General features: G+C 40.5%; 1 protein-coding gene across 1 annotated transcript; it reads left to right on the forward strand.

Moving 5' to 3' along the window:
* Positions 1-332: 332 nt before the first annotated feature.
* LOC134586149 (alpha-1,4-N-acetylglucosaminyltransferase-like) lies at positions 333-11,457 on the forward strand. The gene is made up of 2 exons (XM_063441655.1): positions 333-761; positions 10,772-11,457. The coding sequence occupies exons 1-2, from the start codon at positions 333-335 to the stop codon at positions 11,381-11,383; spliced, it is 1,041 nt and encodes a 346-aa protein (XP_063297725.1). The 3' UTR covers positions 11,384-11,457.
* The last annotated feature ends 765 nt before the right edge of the window (positions 11,458-12,222 follow it).

Genomic DNA, 12,222 nt, shown 5'->3' on the forward strand with positions numbered 1-12,222 from the left:
ATGGATGAAATTCAGTGCGAAGCATACATTTTTTTAATCCAAATGCATCTTGGTGGTGCCCAAGTCTAGTAAATAGTAGACAACAGCATTCACATTGAATAAAAACAATATACATATATGTAATGTTAATGATAATATCTATAGCTTTCTAAAAATTCTGTCATGATAATAACTAGACAAATTGAAATGTAGTATTTCTAATTGTAATGGAATTTACCCAGAATACACATTTTTTTCAGAAACTTCATATGAGAATGTTTTTTGCTGAAATACACTTTCTAATAATGTTCCTTTATTTTCTCCCACAGCTAAATTAACAACACATCCCAACAATGATGAGACTCAAAAAGATATTAACTTTCTCACTTGTTCTAATTGCATTTGGAATTTTCTGCAGTGTTATTATTAAACGGAGTAGCATTCAGCATATGTATTCATATGTCAGAGAATATACAGGTTCCTATAATACAAGTCCAGAGGATGTCTTAAGACATGGTAATAGTATCATATTTATGGAGACAAGTAACAGAACAGAGCTACCATCCTTAATACTATGTGCAATAGAGTCGGCTGCTCGAGTATATAATAACAGGCCAGTAGTTTTCTTCATGAAAGAATTGTCTGAAATAAATTCTATCGAAGATGAGAGGATAGTACGTAGGAGATACCCAACACTCTCAGCTTTTCAAAATGTCTACTTCTTCCCTTTAAAGCTGAAAAAAATATTTAAGGATACACCTCTTCTCAATTGGTATCAAAAGGTAAGTAAACTCAAGAACATTGGTACACTTTCTTAGTTGTAATTCTGATGCTGCTTATATAAAACCATCATGAATATAGTTATAGTGAAAAGTATTAATTTGACTATATGCAATGGTGGTGTTCTATCAAATTTCCCTACCTCGTGAAAATCCCCTACCTTCGTCACTTCCGGTGAGGGGAATCAGCTGGCTCCTGTGCTGCACATGCATGCTAGCACTACTGCTACTCCTCCACAGCAAGGTCCTGGAAGGTAAGTAAAACTAGTTTTACACTTTCATTATAGTTAGTGCATTCACTAAGCTTAGGCACACGGGAAATTTAGGGTTAAGTGAGGGTTCAAATTAGGGTTAGGTAAGTGATTCTAACCTCTCTCACACTCTATTCTTACCCTAACCCTTGGGGTAAGGGTTAAAATAAAGTGTGAGAATTCACTATTTAGTGATATTCCCCTAATGTGAAATATCACTAAATATGAACAAGTCCCTAATCCTAACCCTAATTTGAACCCTAACATTAACCCTAAATGTCCCATGTCCTAAGCTTAGTGAATGCACTAACTATAATGAAAGTGTAAAACTATTTTTACTTACCTTTCAGGACCTTGCTGTGGAGGCATAGCAGGAGTGCTAGCACGCATGTGCAGCACAGGAGCCAGCTGATTTCCCTCACCGGAAGTGACGAGGGTAGGGGATTTTCACGGGTAGGGAAATTTGATAGAACAGTGGCTCTAGACTTTGGAAGGCTTAGGTGAAACTCAAACATGAGGCCCACACTAACACCCATAGGGAAAAAAATAAACAGGGGTTGCACTGTGTCTGTAGTTATATTGAAAGGTTGTATTGCAGTGCTGTATACAGAGAGCTATTTTCTGTATTCGTTGTTCAGAGGCCTGCAGTGTTGCAGCTCCCTGTGCTTCTGCATTGTATACAAACCTCATGCACACATATACAAACTAATACACACACTCTTATACAAATACATGCATACACACAAACACACTGATGCACATAGACACACACATTGACAAATACAGATATACAGTCACAATGTGTAGCTGGCTGTTTGTATTTCTGAGTGTGTCTGGCATTGTCTACCTGTGTATAGGCCCGAGAGTGTGTGTCTGACAGTGAGTATCCTTTTGTGTGAATAAATGTTTATGTGAGCATGTGTATATTTATTTCAGGGACCGCATGTGTGTGGGGTAGAAGCTTGCAGTGTGTTGTGTGTATGGGGGGCTGCCAGTGATCTTCATGCATTGTGCTTATGGTGAAGCTCTCTATAGATTTAAACCCTATCCACTATCCATCCAGTGTGGTGGGTTTCTTAATCAAGAAGGGGTACATTTTGAAATTTCTCCTTGTTTGTTCCTTTTTGGAAGTTCTAAAGCAGGTGCTTTTTTTTTAAACTGATTAGACATTAGTTTGGGTCTTGAAAATGTCTCTTAAGAGACGAAAACGTGAAGACGGTAACAGCCATTTTTACTGCTTCCTAACCTTTTGAACTCTTTTCCTTTCAATTATTGGTGCCCTTTTCACCACATTTCACTAAACTCTCGTTCGTAATTAGCGGCAGTGTGTCTATCCTGGCTGACTGGTGGCTATATATTCATCATTACAAAGATTTACAGAGCTGGCCAAAAAGAAACAGAACCTAGTTATACTTGGAGTTGCTGTGCACCACTCTGCACCTGTTTTTTTTTCTGTCCGTCATATGCTTGCCCTAATACTGGCGAATAGGCTTGTTAAAGGAATACTATATTGCCAGGAATACAAAGCTGTATTTCTGGCACTATAGCTCTCTCTGCTTCCCCCCCCTCCATCTTGGCCTCCCCCCATGGTGGTAAATAAAGGGTTAAAACACCTTTATTTACTTACCTTATATCAGTTCCGATCTCCCTCAGTGCTGGGTCAAGGCTCTGCCTTCTCTGACGTAACTGACTAGGGGGCGCTAATGCACATGCGCTCTAAGTGCGGCACGTGGATTGGGCCCTCCTCATAGGAATGCATGCTGAGCATGAGGTCGTCCAGTGGCAGATATCGGACCAAAATCCATTAACAGCCAGGAACCGCCTCCAGTGGCTGTCTGGTAGACAGCCACTGGAGGCAGACTTAGTGCTACAATGTAAACATTGCAGTTTCTCTGGAACTGCAAAGTTTTACATTGCAGCACTAAGTGCAATAGGGGCACTGCACCCAGAACACTTCAATGAGCTGAAGTGGTCTTGGTGCCTATAGTGTCCCTTTAAGTGTTGTTCGTGTATATTGCTGAAACTGTACAGGTGGTGAGAAGTTTCAGCAGCTCTGTCTAGCCCCAGCCATATTGACTTTGCTTGGAGTTCCAGAGGATTGCATTTTTCATTACAAAAAGTTGTATAAATGAGTATGAGTATATCATTCTGTTTTGCGGTGGGACACCCCGCATTAAGACAGTGTTCATCAATTTTATAATTTTAGCTTTGGACTGTGAAATTAATTTCTTTGGCCAGATTTAACAATTTATTTTTCTATTTTTTTTTTGGACTATTTCAATCCTATACGCTGCCATGCAGTGAACTATTGTTTAGGTGATAAGAGCCCATGTAAGTTTTGAAGCAATTTCTTTTTATTATTGTATACATATATTTTTCATTTTGTTGCTTTTTGGTATTACAGATTTGTTTGTGTTTGAATGCTAATTGAAGATTATTTTAGCTTTAGTGTACTAATAATCTTAATTTTAATAATGACAGGAGGTGAGTATTTTGCATAATCTTTCTTTACTAACTCCACAGCAGCAAAGAAAAGTAATGAGAAAACTGAGAACCAATCACAAACAAGCATAGGTTATAAGAGGAATGTCTCACTGCAGTGCTTCTTCTTTAACCCCTTAAGGACACATGACATGTGTGACATGTCATGATTCCCTTTTATTCCAGAAGTTTGGTCCTTAAGGGGTTAAACTGTGACATCACAAGTCCATTAAACAATGAAACAATAGAAGAATATGATGGAAGAATATGATGTGTTAAACTTTAAACACAAACAAGATAAATACGGTCCCATCAAAGAGACATCTTGGGTTCAACTGTAGGTTCCAATTTAAATGATGAAGAAGGTCCCATCGATGAAACATCTTGTGCTCAACTGTAGATTCCAATTAAACTGAAAGAGAATATAAAGAGTTTTAGTCTCAGAAAGGGTTGTATAAAAACGTATGCCCTGACTGTCTATGTTAAGTATAATACAAATAGTACAAACCAGTCCTCCCTCAACTCGTGTAACTAACTAAAACAAACAACTCCCATACAAAGCCAACGACAAAGTCCCAAGGGGAAAAAAAACACTGTTAGTGTAGGCAATACATAGTACAGACATATCATTAAGGTAAACCATAAGCAAAGTATTCATAATAGGGAGGGAGAATAGTAAAAGAAAGGAAAGGTAGGGAAAATACTTGCCTCCTGTCATTATTAAAATTAAGATTATCACTACACTAAAGCTAACATAATCTTCTATTTTACCACATGACAGGAGGCTTCATATTTTGCAGTTTCAAGGCTGAGATAAGAGAGAAAAAGCAGGATTTGACAGAGGTCAGAAATAGAAAATCTGAAAAGTAGATTCTCTCGTCCAATCTGCAGCCTGCAGAATGTCGGGAAGTGAGGCACCCGCCGAGAAGGCGGATGAGGCTGCAGCCCATCGCACGCAATGTGCTCTAGAGGCCTGATCATTCCCGGCCAGAGAAAGCAGCCAGTGAACCCATTTGGCTAAGGTAGTGACCGAAACTGGACCATACGGGTGAACATAAGAGATGAGAAGTTGATGGGAGGAAGGAGACCGCAACGTTGTGGTAGCAAAGACGTGAGGGTTCAGCTGCCGGTCGCTGACGTTCCACCAGCGACATGAATACCAATCTGCTGTGAGGTTGGATTCTCCCGGCAGATGTTCCGCTAGTAGCGTAATGTTGCGGGGTAGGCAGTAGTCAAAAATCTCTTTCGTGAGTTCTACCAATGCCAGAGAGCATGTGCCTCCAAGGTGGTTGAAATAACGGAGACCAAGCAGAGGAGAAAGTTGAATTTGGCGTAAGCTGGCGAAGGGACAACTTATCGTTCGGAGGCCAATCATGCAAAAATTGCAAGACGATACCGACGTCCCAAAGTCATGTGTATTTGAGTTCTGGAGGGCGGTGTAGTCACATGCCCTGGAGAAGTCTGCAAATGAGGGGATCTTGTCCAACTGGGGTCCCTTGGAGTGGAATGTGAGCCGCTGAAATGGCTGACCATACCACGTTAATGGACCAATACAATTTCCCAGTTGTAAACATGCTAGAAAATTTAGGCTAGAGGAAACAGGCGCAGTAAAGGGATCGAGGTCCCGTCCCAAACACCAATTGGCCAAAGACTGCAACGCAGATAGGTAATATCTCCTAGTTGACGGTGCCCAGGAGTCCGATAGAAGATGTCCATTGTCTGTTAGTTGTTGCATGATGTGGACAGGTCGAGGGAGAAAGGACCTCTTTGTTCGTTCAGAGAAGCAAAAACATGAGGGTCCAGCTGCCGGTCACTGCCGTCTCACCAGCGATGAGACTACCAATCTGCTGTGAGGTTAGATTCAACTGGTAGATGTTCCGCCAGTAGCATAATGTTGTGGGGTAGGCAGTAGTTGACAATCTCTTTTGTGAGATCTACCAATGTCAGAGAGCATGTGCCTCTAAAGTGGTTAGTTTAGCGCACTGCCGAGATATTGTTCATCCGAAGCAGGATGTAACAATTGGATTTTGCATTAGCCAGACTGTGGAGGGTGAATGAACCTGCTCGGAGCTCCAAGCAGATTATGTACAACGATAGTTCTACGGATGTCCAGACTCCTCCCGTGGATGTGTCGCCATCCGTCGCTCCTCAACTCGGCCGACTGGCATCCGATTCCAGTACGAATTCTGTTTGGCTTCCAAATATGGCTCGGCTGTTCCAGGCATGCATGAATTCAGCCACCAGAGTAGTTCCGCCTGGACAGTCGTCTGACATCACGACTGGTTGATCGTGCGTTGCCTTTGTCGTAAGAATTTGGTCTTGAGGCATTGCATGGCTGGTGTAGGGGGCCCAGGAATATAGCCTGTATGGTTGAAGACAGAAGACCTACTATTCGTGCCAGTAGGCACAGCGGTATGGACGTCATTCGAAGAACCTTCCGGATCTCCCTGCGGATGGAGGTGACCTTTGTGGCTGGAAGATGAAGGGTACAAGATCTGAAGTCTATTTCAAAGCCCAGAAATTGGACCGACTGTGCTGGATCAAGCGCTGACTTGGCACGGTTGATCACGAAGTCTAGCGATTCTAGCAGGTGTACTGCATAATCGGTGTGGGTCCGGAGAGTTTGTGCATCTCTTTTGAATATCAGTTTGTCATAGAAATATATAATACTTCTTGTGCTGCGGGCCCAGACGTGCGCAAACCGCAGGCTTCAGCATTTTGGTGAAGCCCCAATGGTCTGAACTTATGTTGAATGTGAAGCAAATGTGTTCCGTGCCAGTGGAAACAGAGGAAGGAGTGACTATGCTTATGGACTGGGATAGTCAGGTAAGCGTCCTTGAGATCCAGACGGGAGAACCAGTCATTGTCTCGAAGCAGATTCCTTTGGTAAACAAAAAAACCTTCTTAACAGAGGTAGTGGGTGAAACTATTCTGTGCCTAAAATACAAAGCAGCTCAAACACATAAAGTGGAATACCCTTATTTCCACAATAAATTAACAATATGTAAGAATGTATGTAAAATACACCAACTAGTGGAGCGCTAATATAAATAAAAGAGATAAAGGGGTTCACTTACCCCAACAGTTCATGAAGGGAACGAAAAGATAAAAAAACATATATAGTGTAGATATAATAGGCTAGTTTGGTTATGGGCTTGGCAGTGTCGGGTTCCATCTGGAACGTCTTGGAAAAAGCCTTCAACATAGAGGCAGCAACCGCTGCTGTGATCATGGCCTGCAAGTCTAATGGGGTCTGTGTCTCTTCCATGGTTACTTGCTACAACAACTTGGGGCTCACCTAGTGTGAGGGCAGTAGTGTAGTGGCACGGAGGGTAGGGGAGGCCTGTGGACCAGGTGGGTGGTACGGAAACAGGTGTCGGTTGACCTGTAGTAATTGGGGCCGGTAAGCCAGTACAAGCAGATAGAGAAGTAGAGAAGGTATGTAATCACTTGGGCTCACCCAGGAGATCGGAATCCTGCATGGACAGGTCTGTTCAGCAGCATGGAAATGCGGGCTCATCTCGACCAGAGTAAGGGATAAACCCAACTGGACTGAACCAATCCCTAGTGCAGAGTACTAACCTGGACCTGGTCCCACCGATTCCTGAGAGGGAGTGCAGAAATAGGCTCTGTGCAGCAGAATACCTGACATGAAACAGCTGAATGAAGCTCCACATTCACAGCAAGAAACTGGCCTAAACAAGATGGCTGCTGGACTGCACATCCATGAAAATCTTGGGAAATCAAGCACCTCTCCGAAGTGCTGGGGAGGCTGTTTGTGTGACAAACATATGCATGAAAAAAGTTAAAACTATCGAATGCGCACGAACGGCCAGCAAAGCTTGGTGTTGGTGCGTAAAATACAGCCGACTGCAAGCGCCTAGAACCTGGCGTTCGAGGATAACTTGTTGAACGCTTGGGACGTTCGTCTAACAAGCGCACCTCTAATTTACGAAGCCTGGATGCAGGCTTTCGTATAGCGAGTGGGCGTTCGGTTCCCAAAGTGGCAGTTCGGAGGGAAGAAAATGCAGAACAGGGAAAAAAAAAGACCTGCACAAATCAGAGGAAGGGGTGCTGGCAGCGCAAGGGTACTAAACCGGGACCCAGAATAGGCAGGGTACCCCAAAAGCCAAGCAGGCAAAGGGGCCAGTAGGAGAGAAGGTGAAACCGGCAGGGATAGGAAGACCTCAGAAGGGAGTTAATATTTGCCTCCCGATAGTGGGTCAGAAAAGGTGAATAAAGGTAATAAAAGGCAATATTCCAAGGACAGATAAGGAAAGGAGTAACTAAGGAGTGTAAAGGACAGAGAGAGGATAACCAAAACTCTGTACTTATCTTGAGATGGAGCAGCAAAGAAAGAGGAAGCGCTGCAGTGAGACATGCCTCTTATAACCTATGCTTGTTTGTGATTGGTTCTCAGTTTTCTCATTACTTTGCTGCTGTGGAGTTAGTGCTGCTGTGCATTAGTGTAAGAATAGCTTCCACCCAGTTTTACGTAGCAATACTTTTTAGTTATGTTTTGTAAATACATTTGTTTATTTTTTGTTTAATTATATTTATGTGTGTCCACTATTTTCTTTTACAGTATATTTTAATATTTAATCACTTGAAGTGGATTGCTGCCTTTAGATTTGTACTAATTTTCTGACTCAGATATTTAGGTTGTATTAGTTTGGGTAAACTAACTAAAAAGAAAAAGAACCATGAGGGGTGTGGAAAAGGAGAATGTGGTTAAAGAGTATCAACCTCAGAAAGACTACTAGGACCTAAATATTTGCTAAATACATCCCAAAAGTTAAATAAAACATAACTTTTTTTGGCATAGTTAAAAACTAAATAAATATATACAAGCAAAAAAACTAAAAATCTCCTTGATGTTGCTGCAATGTGATATACACTGCCTGTATAATGGAATAATAAACAAAGTAGCAATGAAAAGAAACAGGGCAGTGATAAGGTGAAGGAAAGTTTCACTTCATTATATAGCAAGAGTAGTACTAGGGTAGTATACACAGTACAGTCTTTGGTGGATCATCCAAAACGTACGTCAGGGGCTCTAACTAACTCCCCAAAGCTGGTGTAGCTTCAAGGGTTATCAGATCTGTACTGTGTATACTACTTGCACCGGGGCCAGCATGCTGATGGGGCCTATTGGGTGGCCCATGCAATTAGGGCCACCCGATGGGCCCTATATCTTCAGGGGCCCGGTCAGCGCTGTGGGCGTGGTATAGCGCGACTGGCCCCTTTAAAAAAAAAAAAAAACAGCCGCAGCAAGTGCTGCTGGGAGGAAGTGGTCACTTCCTCCCAGCTCACTACATGTGGGAGGACCGCAAGACAGGCAGTGAGGGAGAGCCGTGCCGACTACTCCCATCAGCCCCAGCCACCCTCCTGCAAAGAAAAGGTAAGAAACAGGAGGGTGGCTAGAAAATGATCTCTGTGTGTGTGTATGTATATCTATGTATGTATGTCTGTTTGTCTGTATGTCTATGTATGTATGTCTATGTCTGTCTGTATGCATGTATGTATGTATGTCTGTATGAATGTCTTTATATATGCATTTATATCTATGTATGTATGTATGTCTGTATGTATGCATGTATGTCTATGTATGTATATATGTCTGTATGAATGTATGTCTATGTATGTATGTATGTATGTATGTATGTCTGTATGTATGCATGTCTGTATGTATGTATGTATGCATGCATGTCTGTCTGTCTGTCTGTATGTATGCATGCATGTATGTCTGTCTGTATGTATGTATGTATGTCTGTATGCATGCATGTATGTATGTATGTCTGTATGTATGTATGTCTGTATGCATGCATGTATGTCTATGTATGTATGTATGTATGTATGTATGTATATATGTATGTCTGTATGTCTATGTATGCATGTCTATGTATGTGTGTATGTATGTATGTCTGTTTGTATGTATGTATGTATGTATGCATGTATGTACGTCTGTATGCATGTATGCATGTCTATGTTTGTATGTATGTATGTCTGTATGTCATTATGAATGTATGTCTGTATGTCTGTCAGTATGTATGTTATTTTGTATGTCATTATGAATGTGTCTGTATGTATGCACGTATCAATGTATGTCATTATGTATGTCTGTCAGTATCTATGTATATATGTCTGTATGTCTGTCAGTATGTATGTATATATGTCTGTATGTCTGTCTGTCTGTATGCATGTATATATGAATGTATGTCTGTATGTCTGTATGCCAGTATCAATGTATGTATGTATGTCATTATGTATGTATATATGTATGTCTGTATGTCACTATGAATGTATGTCTGCATATCATTATGAACGTATGTCTGTGTGTGTGTATGTGTGTATGGATGTCTGTATGCATGTATGTCAGTATGTATGTATGTATGTCAGTATGTCTGTATATATGCATGTATGTCAGTCTGAATGTATGTATGTATGTATGTATGTATGTATGTATGTCTGTATGCCATTATGAATGTATGTCTGTGTATGTCTGTATGCCATTATGAATGTATGTGTGTATGGATGTCAGTGTTTGTATGTCTGTCAGTATGAATGTATGTGTGTATGTATGTATGTATGTATGTATGTATGTATGTATGTGTGTATGTATGTCAGTGTCTGTATGTCTGTCAGTGTGTATGTATGTATGTATCGTTATGTCTTCATGCATGTGTGTCTGTATGTATGGTAATATGTGTCTGTCTGTCACTATGTATTCCTGTGTGTCTGTATATGTGTGTATGTCTCAGTATGTGTGTGTCAGTATGTATGCCTGTATGTGTGTATGTCTGTTTCAGTATGTATGTCTGTTAGTATGTATCTGTGTCCTTTTGTATTAGTGTGTGTGTTTGTGTCTGTGTGTGTATTCCTGTGGGCGGTATTTGGAGGCGGACCCTGTGGGCGGTATTTGGAGGCAGGCCCCAGGGGGCCCAGACCCTGAGTTGAGTTAGGGGCCCCAAAATTTCTGCAGACGGATATAGAGTCTCAGGAGTCTTGGGAGTCTGGGCTAACAATTTTCCATGGCATTTTGGAGGCTCCCCCTAACTCCTAGGTTTAGAATAACAACATTTCCATCTAATGTAAATATATATTGTACCATCTGTCAAACCATCATTGGTTTAAACTTGTATAAATTAAAATGTATTTTAAATATATATGTAAATACAACACACCTTTTTATCAGTAAAATAAACATTGTTATTTTAGCCTTGTTAGTATTTACAAATGATTAAATGAGTTCTACTTAATAACTCTAAATTCTAATTGTAGATTAATGAAAAAAAGCAACCGTACTTACTAAACAACTATTCAAATGGTGGTAGATTGGCCCTTATTTGGAAATATGGGGGCATTTATATGGACACAGACATAATTTCCATTCGACCTGTTCCAGAAGACAACTTCCTGACAGCACAGGCTCAAGAAGGGTTAAATAACGCTGTTTTAGGACTATCTGCTCATCACAATTTCACATGGAACAGCATGGAGGATTTTGTGGAGAACTACAAAGGAAATGTGTGGGGAAATCAAGGTCCCAAACTGTTTACGCGGGTTCTGAAGAAATTTTGTAACATTTCTAGATTTGAAAGTGTACAAGATCATGTATGTAAAAATGTCTCCTATTTATACCCACAGCGTTACTATCCTATCCCGCATGCATCTTGGAAGAAATATTATCAGGCATGGGAAAAGTTTCCAACATTTAATAATAGCTATGCTTTGCATATCTGGAATAAAATGAATAAACAGAAAGAAACGATGGTACCTGGGAGTAAAACACTGATGGAACATCTCTACCAACAGTATTGCCCAACCACATATGGAGCTATTGCGAGAAATGAAAGTATTTATACTTTCATCAATTTACATCAATTTATATAGCAAATATCTATATATCTATAAAAATGGATATCTAGATAGATACATCTAAATGCAAAGACTAACGTACAGTGTATGTTAATCAGCTGCTGATAATTTGCTAGTACATTATGCACCCTATACAATCAGATGATTTTTGCATTACCGAGCATTATACATCTTTTGAAAACAGCACACAAACACCTCTATAAGAAAAAATATATATAATATCAATCCATAGCCTCACTTAACATTAAAGTGGATCAGTTAAAAAAATCGATACTTTTTCATCAGGATTTGTCTAGACACTTTTACTTTAACTATTAAGGGAGGGAGACCAACAATTATGTGTTTTACCACTGTCGTGCTTGTGTGGGATTGGAGCCTGTGCCACTGATTCTAGTTTGAAGTTTGTGACGTGGATAGATTATTATTGTGTTTAGTCACTGCCGAAAGATGAACACTTTCATATAATTATTCCCTATTCAAAGACATTTTGGCAAGCATATCTCGTATGTCTCCTGTATCTTCTGTTGGAGCTCTACTTATACCCCAGTGCTTAAAAGCTTGAATAGTGAAATAGTGAGTCCCATTTGTGTGTGGATCCTTATTTGACATACAGTATCTTTAGTATCAAAACCATGGGTTGGAACAAATAACTGGTAGAGTTCAACAGGAAAATAGAAACTCAGAAAGACATAGATTGTGGTGAAGAAAGAGAATAATTCCAATACTGTTGATGTGTCCTGTCATCTCTTCAGTTTTGCTTCCAGAGTGCATGTAGAAAAATATACTGAACATTGACTATTGACTTCAGCTCCACGCTCCTGACGACATTATTTTTGTAATCTCATTGCTGATCT

Source organism: Pelobates fuscus, chromosome 2 (genome assembly GCF_036172605.1).
Source record: "Pelobates fuscus isolate aPelFus1 chromosome 2, aPelFus1.pri, whole genome shotgun sequence".
Lineage (NCBI taxonomy): Eukaryota > Metazoa > Chordata > Amphibia > Anura > Pelobatidae > Pelobates > Pelobates fuscus.

Bases quoted from the DNA above. Each gene is read 5' to 3' on its own strand.
- LOC134586149 (XM_063441655.1), top strand. From the start codon at position 333: ATGATGAGACTCAAAAAGATATTAACTTTCTCACTTGTTCTAATTGCA. The intron at 762-10,771 runs GTAAGTAAACTC...TTCTAATTGTAG, and splicing joins TTCTCAATTGGTATCAAAAG to ATTAATGAAAAAAAGCAACC.